General features: G+C 31.8%; 1 protein-coding gene across 1 annotated transcript in view; it reads right to left on the minus strand.

Moving 5' to 3' along the window:
• LOC117107084 (protein-methionine sulfoxide oxidase mical3b-like) overlaps positions 1-8714 on the minus strand; it is a gene marked incomplete in the record, with an annotated part of 51245 nt that overhangs the window by 33408 nt on the left and 9123 nt on the right. Inside the window, 2 exon segments of the mRNA XM_033248619.1 lie at positions 170-427; positions 1240-1496. Of these exon segments, the coding sequence (XP_033104510.1) occupies positions 170-427; positions 1240-1496 (515 nt within the window).

Consider the following 8714-nt stretch of genomic DNA (forward strand, 5'->3'; position numbering starts at 1 on the left):
CACTAAACACAAACAGCACGTCAAGAATAATGTGAATATCAATTTGTAAACTGATATCAAATTGAAAATTATTTAAAAAGGAAAAATTTAACAATGAATAACTTACATCAAAATTTGCTTAAAAAACATTTGATATATTTAAAACAATATTTAAAAAAAGATACCATACCTCAACCAAGCTATCTCCTACAAGACCCATCAAAAGATAGTGACCATTTCGTTCATGAATTCTTGCGGCGTTCACAGCTTGAAAAAGAGAGGTAAAATCAAACATGGCCACATCAGGCAGGCCATAATGGTTAAGTGCATAGTCTAAATGTGGTAATTGGCGGTTTGTTGAAAAGTCTGCGGCCTCAGATGCATACATTTGTAGTTTTTCTTGATTGATATTTGACTGTGATAGAAGGCTTGCAACATCAGCACGATCCTACCAAAGAGAAATATAGTATACAACAATCAACAGCTTAATCAAATGCAGCACCCAAATTATGGCATAAACTGTCAAAATCATGGCACTGGACAGAAAGTCACCTCTTTCTGTAACAGATTTTACTTTGTGTACAATAGAAGAAGGCGGATCAACAATAAAGGTGTCCCGGAAAAAATTTTGCTTTTGTTTTTGCATTTTCAGGAGCATTTTGCAAGAGAGAAACTAATAATTTTTTTAGTTTTAAGGTGAATTTGTGGGAAAATTTGACTGCACATTTCAGATTTTGTTTTTCTTATTTCTAACATCTGATTTTAAACACAGCATTTTAAATGGTGTATTTCAAATGCCAAATTTTGTATTTATCCAATTTTAAGAATGTTGAGATTGCAATAAAGGTTAAGTATATACAATTACACAGAAATTAAACAGAAACCAAGACTATTAGTGAAGTGTAACAAACTTAATTTTATTACCAATAAAATGCTAACAAATTCTATAATGCACCACACTGATTTACTAAATTTCATGTAAGTGAAGCTCTCGGTTCCGATCCTCAAGACCAATCATTCCTCTAAAGGAAAGGCCATCTTTAGGTGCTATATGGACCAATATACTGGGGTAACTCCCTACTAGACTCAAAAGATGCAAAGTCTTCATCTGAGATGACTTGTCCCACCACCAGAGCCATAGGCAAGCATACCACTTGAACCAGTGCCAATATTATGGCTGTAGGTTGAAGCACCCGTCTTGCCCCTTGATCTACAATAAATATTTTAATTCAAATACCATTTAATTAAACATATACTTACTTTCTTTATTACTCCTTTATTGATTAAACTTTGTTTCTTGGCAGTCATGACAAAGTAGTGTGTGTCATCCTTGTAATAAACTATATTCTCCAAATCTATTCCCGTTTCATGATTCAAATCCTTAAAGAACTTTTGGTTGAAGATGAAAGCTACTCCACTTATCTCTTCCACTCTTGCTTCTTCACTAGTATGTCGATTGATTAGGTTTGCCGTGATACCAATAGCAAGTTTTCCTCTGAACTCCTTCCGCTCAAAACCTACAGAATACAAGAACAGACTAATTAGCAGATAATACAATACTCTTATTTTGTACTACCTCAACAATTCAATAAACATATCTAATGGCTCCACTGTTAAATGAGCCATGTTACAGTAAGCCATCATCTTCAAATGACTTAAATTTAAATTACAAAAATCCTTAAATTGACCACCGAATTAAGCAAAGCGTTGAATCTTATAAATGCATAATGTTTATTGGTCAGAAAAAACATTCTAATAATCTGATAATTTACATAAATTTACAATGTAAACAATTTAAATTTTGAATTATATTATTCATATTATAGTATATAACTCAAAACAGACAACTACTGTATATAGGGGGCTCCCAAGTCTCTTATAAGTTGTGGGAGTAAATACAGGAAACCAACAGTCTTCTCCCACATACCAGCTAGCAAGCGTATCTAAACAATACTTCCAATCTCTGGCAATACTGTATAATGTTTTAACCAGTTTGCATTACTGTATCCCAGGTCATGGGTATCACTACATTCAGCAAAATACAATAAGAAGTGATAACTCACTGAAGTGGCTTTTTTCAACTTGGGACCCAATCCCAGAGTATGAATTTAAAGTTGCATGATTTCCTACAAGGGAATTCTACCACAGTTTCATAATAAGAGAGGCTCAAACATTTGATATACAATGGATTGAAATATATTTAATTAAAAGAATGAATTACAATTTATCAACTGAAAGTTTTGACCTAACTTAAGATTTCACAAAAATTATAGGAGGTATGCTTGACTTCACTGTTACTAGACTGCATGATTGTATGTTGAACATAATGGCAATTATTCATAATCAGGTGTTGTGATGCCTATTAATTTTTTTTTATTGGTTTTTGGTTGATGTTATTAACATAAATTAAAATACTGATAAGTAAAATGTATACATCCAATCATTGAGTAGATATTTTGTATAAAATTCTATTTTTGCTGAATTTGGCATGGATTTTAACAAATGTCCTAGGCTAATTATAGGGACTGGTCTACCTGCCTAAATAGTGACTTCAAACCAACTACAAGATTAAAGTGGAATGTAGGAAAATAATATCCACATAAAAAGTGTACTGACCTGTTAATATCATCATTCAAAAAATATGCCTCTCTCTAAGACATTTTTTTTTTAGTATTCAAAGGCATTTGGAAAAAATCTAGGTCTACTGGACTAAAATTAATGGGATTCATGTACCAGTATTATTATTAAAATAAGTAAAGAAATAATTTTCACTTTTGGATGGGCAAATAAAATCAATATAATCTTACTCGGAAGAAAAAAAGAAGTGCATAAAGTAATAAAATGTGATGGCTGTAGAAAAAGAAACTACATTCGTTACATACAAAATACAGTATGAATAAATCCTAGTTTAGTGGAGGAGGTTACATGTTAATGAATGACTATCTCTGTGTCTAATGTCCTGAGAAAATAAATCACTTTGTATGTAACATGCATAATGTGTGAAGAAGATGTTTAACAACCATAAAATAATCAATATATCAATATTCTTAGTACTTAAGAATTCAGTCTAATATAAAATATCAAATTTAATCTAATTTAAAAAGTACTACACAAATAAAAGGCGAAGATAATCACATTAATTACTATTTTTCTTTACCAAGATTAATTTAATATCAAAATATATCAATATCAAATCATTTTTTATTATAGCAAACAGTTGAACTGTATAAAGACAAGTCAAATAATATTTAAAAATTCAGATAATACATCAATATTAACATGAATTTTAAATTAACAATGAAATATTATTTTGGTAAGAAGATATAAAACCACCAGGTTCAAAACAAAATGTAATTGATCTGAAAAAAATGAAAATAAAAAAGTAAAATAAAAATGCAGCTCCCCACCACCAAACAACAAAATTTATACAATTACTTTGAGAAAATGTATTTTTAAGTAAATACAAGGGTCTATAAACTAACTTGCTTTACAGCTTAGTTGAGCAATGAATACTAATCCATGAGATTTCTCTATAATAAATTAATTTCATAATTGTCAATACAATGCAGCATTGCTTTAGGTAACTGTAGCATCAGGAGATGTATGCAGATAGGTACAGTAAATTACTTTGGTTTTTCACATAATGAAAGGATGGCGTAGGGTAATGTAACTGGGTAAATGGATGTAGTATCATAGAAATAGAAAGCAGAGCTTAGAAGAAATAGGAAGACCCCGGAAAACATGGATGAAATCATCTTAAGTGACCTTATAGGGTATTAGTAGTAAAGATGAGCTTAACTGAAACATACTGTATTTTAACATAGCTTAAATGTAACATGTACATTGCTGATGATGCATTTTTGGATGTAATATGGCGGCCTATATTATATTCTGAAATAATTGGCAATGGCAGTAATTCCTTAGTTTCTTTTTTTTTCTCTTCCAAGTAGTATACAGTACTTTCTATTACTTTATTGTACAGTACTTCTACTGAAATGAAATAATAATAATTTCAATCTAATAATAAACTTGCATTAGGACAGATGAGCATGGAAATATTCCGTCAAATAAAGTTGACCTAGTGCTAGAATAAAAAAAATAATTTTATTACTAAAATATAACATTAGGCAATGTTCCTACAAATACCTCTACATTAAATAGATAAATCTGATATGCTAAAGAAAATTTTAATAAATATAGTTAAAATGGATTGTTAAAGTACAGTAAGCTAAATTATTAGCTTTTAAGTTAAAGATAAAATGATTTTCTGAGTATTCAGTGTGATATTTTTTGACAAACATTTCATTTTTTTACATAGGCTTATTGTGTTATTTACTTTACATCTAAGGCCCAACTTAAAACAATTATTAGTTTATCAATCTCAGTTGTATAGTAAATAGCCTAGTTGGTAGGTATTATTTGTATAATCTCACTATGTATTTTACTTTGTTGAATATCAATGCACCAGAAAACAACCCAAGGGTGATTTTGCTTTAAAAAAAACAACAATATAAATAAAAAGCCTCCTCCCTCATCACTTTTCCAGCCTACAGTGTAGATAGGGTGATAAAATATTAACATTTTTATTGGTCCTAATTGCAAGTACTCAACAATTAGAGGTCTTGTTCTTTACTCTTGAATCCCATTTAAAGATCCACTATCTATGTTGGGCCAAAAAATTGAAAAACTAAAATTAATAATGCTTAAATTATTATTATTATTTTGCTTTATTTGCTTAAATTTGGATTCAAGGAAGTCACTAGAGTTCAGATTAAAATAGAATAACAAACAGTATAACAAAGTATCAACTTGTTTTAACAACAGAAACTGTAGTGTATAGCAATTAGGATGGTAATATTTTAATTGAAAGTAATAATTAGCATAAACAGCAGTACAAGGCGGAATGGTGAGGGATGACCTAGAATCTTATCATACAAAACATATTTGAAAGATTGTGGGTTTTGCATGATTTGGATACAAATTTCAGATTACTTTTCGAAGAGGTCACTTGTTAGTCGTATCTAGGTCATAAGCTGACCCTACTGACGTATACTACCTGTATGGTTAGGATATCTACTTAATGTTCCGTATGTGGAGCAAGACCGTTATTAATGTAAAATTATCCATAAATTAGGTTAACCAACCATACAGAAATCTTCAGTTTCCAGAAAAGAAAACGTGTTTAGTTGAGAGAGCTCATAGATCCCAGACAAAAGCTACCAAGTATTAATTAGAGAATTTTTTTAGTAGTTAAAAATTATAAAAGTACACTTACAAATTTATATTAAAATGATACTACTGTTAAATCATAACAGTAATACACAACTACACTGTTCAAATATAGTACAGAATATAGACAAACAAACAAATCCAAGTTATAAGAATACAGTAGAATTAAAAACAAGGTCTTTCAACTGCATATAAAGGAATTAACAATAGGAATCGGAAACATCATTATGTAGCATTATATATTGAGGAATCAATGGAAGCCAATCAGATTCAGAAACATTATTATAGTTTATAAAAATTTAATATTAAAAAAATATGCGATCTTTGAAATTTGAACTTGTTACTTCAGAATAAACAAACCAACCTAATGTGTGTCATATTAATATGAACTCTGATTGCAAGCACAGCCATAAATTATATCACTTATCTAGCAATACGTTATCGTTAGATGAAACAAGAAGTTGATATTACAATTAATAATCACTTCTGTAGCATAACAGGAGGAAATCCTACTCATCTTACATACATTAGAATAGGCCTACATTTATTATGTATAATTATTTTGGTGAAAAATATCCACACTTGGGGTAAACGAACAACCGATCTTTGTAAGTTGTGTCACAACAAGGAGACCATCAAGCACGTTTTAAATGGATGCCCTGTTTCACTAGCTCAGGGAAGATTTACATGGAGGCATGACTCAATCATGTTTTCATTAATTAAATATATTCTAGACAATCGAAAGGTTGACTTATTATACTCTGACGTTTCGGGCCACACAATAGCGGGGGGAACCATACCCCCAAATATAATTATAACTAGCTGTAAGCCAGATATTGTAATAGTAAATGGCAACGAAATTGAACTCATAGAATTAACTGTTCCCTTTGAAATGAACACTGACAAAGCTCATAAGCGAAAAACGGAAAAATATAAACACTTTGTAGATGATATAAATAGAAGAGGTATGAAATGTAAATTAATCTGCCTTGAAGTGTGAAGTAGGGGACTAAACCCCAAACAAGGAATGTACAATTGACGAAACGAAAAATAGCAGAAATAGCACTAATTTCCAGTTACACTATCTGGAATGACAGATATAACCCTGTTTGGGAAAACTGCTCAATTTTAAAAACATAAATTTTGTAAACGTTCCTCTTTGTAAGCCGATTTAAAATTCATCTTTAATCTTTTATACTGAATTGCCGTTTCCGTGTATTGTAAACTTGTGAATGTTGTTATTTTTCCTGCAATGTGACCTGGAATGTTTGTACATTTTTTATATGCTGAATAAAGAATGATTTAATAATTTATGATCTACCTAGTATTATCATGTGACATTTATTTTAACAGTGAGTTTCACTCTCAACAACAGGCTAGGTGAACAGGAAATCAACATTCTTTGTGGGAGGGAAAAAACATATAAATAACAATTTTTTCTGAAATAAGAAACTGATATTCTGACATTATATTATAATCATGGTAATGTACTATTTTACTATGTAGACAAAAACATGCAAATATGCAATGCACAGGATTGTAACTACAGTATAGGCTTACTGTAGAAAATATAAGGGTGGATGATAGACATCATATGATAACATCTGTAAACTCTAATAAGAGTAGATTAAGGATAGGCAAGGGGGTTAAAAAAGATAGGTAGACACATGAAATTAGCTATAGACTGGGTGGACTACTTCAAGGATGGGTGGTCCCCACCTACCTCTACCCACCATAAGGCAACGTGGCTTGAACAAGCAAGGATACCCCTTTGTCCAATGCTACAACAAAATCATTGGTCTAAAGCTATTAATTTGCTGATTGAAAGAAAGTTATACAATTGCCAATCCATAATATTGTTGTCTAAAAGCCCAATTTGGGGCCATCCTAGACCATAAAATCTCCCATGAATGCAACATTAAAATTTTATTATTTATTGGGGTTTGGAAAAATTTAAGTTGGGGTGTGTTCGGGCAAGAATGGGAAAAAGTAACATAGGGTTCTTTTCGGTATTGTATCCGCAGGAGGTCTAACTGTTCGTGCAGAACTCGGCTTCCAAAAAAAAAAAAAACACCATTAAACTTGGACGTAAAACCTAAGGTATTATGCAAATGATGAGTATATCAAGTTGCCCTGGAGCCTTGGGTCACCCCACGTTTTAATTAGAAATGGACATTTGTGTTGGTCCACTGCATAGTGTTGTTTCAAAATCAAGTAATGAACTTACCGAAGAGGCTACAAAAATAATAAAGCATACATTGCAGACTCCCAATAAATCGCAGATGTGCATATTGGGTGTATAAACCCTGAAAACATTCATTCGTTTGACAACTGTAGTTTAAAAACAGAAAATTACTTCCACTGTTAAAACAAATAAGCAATGATGCCACGATCATGTATGCATGTGTCGGACATATGTGATAAGTAACAATCTGGATTCTAGGCTGGGCCTCAGTTGAAATAATTTATTTTATTAATCTTTTCAGTTTTGTTTTTGGAAATAAACTGTAAAAGAAGCAGAAACCATGAAAATTTAAACAGACTTTCAGTGTTCTCCCCAGGCCCTTGAAGCGTCATGGAATCATGGGGCTTGGGACTTCGTCACGGTGCACCGTGACGCTTGATGCGTCTTCTGCGACGCTTTGAAATATCGTCAATAAAATAATTCAAAATAAACAATGCTGTCCATGTATCCTAGTTTGAAGAAGAGTGAGTGTGAAAATATTTTTAAACACAAAACAATGCTATCTTATGATGTTGGTTTATCAGCCCAAGTTCATGCTTTTTTTTTTTGCGTTCATTTTGCGTTATCTTTACCTTGAAAAGTGTCACTTTCGTTTCAAAACACGATCATTTGCTTGATTCACACAAACTGTTTTCTTCAAAACTGTCCATGCATGTCCATGCGCATGCCCAGAACGCTCTATCTGGATTTTCTCACCACATGTACTTCTTGACAGCGAAGCCACAATGCGATCGTGTTTGTGTTTAAACAATTAGGCAATGCTCTATGTTGAATTTGGTTGTTTTTTTGATAATAAACAAAGTTTTTAATATGATAATACTACTTTATAATAAAGACAAGTAAGTTTAGATAAAATGTTAGTCAATCTAGGCAGCCTACGTGGCCGATGTTTTTTTAGCTATAGCTAGGCCTAGGCCTGGCCAGTGCTAGTCCTACTACTAAGTGGTTAGCCTACCAAATGAATAGGTAGACAAGAAAGACATGACGATCCACACACAATAGTACGTAGGCCTATGCCTGTTAAAATGAATATTATACAAACAAATCTGTTTTACGAAGACCAATTTCCTTGTTTTGACATGTACGTAAAATTTACGTTTTGCTATGATACTAGTAGTGGCCTGTTTTAGTCCCAAGTTCTGACTTGCCAAGCAGTTTTACGCTAAAATTTAGGCCTAGGCCTAAACTAGGTCAGCCCAATATTGCCATCCTATTGCAATTCTGGCTAGGCTATAATAGTAGTACAGTATATGGTCAGTAA

Source organism: Anneissia japonica, unplaced genomic scaffold (genome assembly GCF_011630105.1).
Source record: "Anneissia japonica isolate Jap-2015-1 unplaced genomic scaffold, ASM1163010v1 scaffold12709_len137458_cov225, whole genome shotgun sequence".
In the NCBI taxonomy this organism is placed as follows: domain Eukaryota; kingdom Metazoa; phylum Echinodermata; class Crinoidea; order Comatulida; family Comatulidae; genus Anneissia; species Anneissia japonica.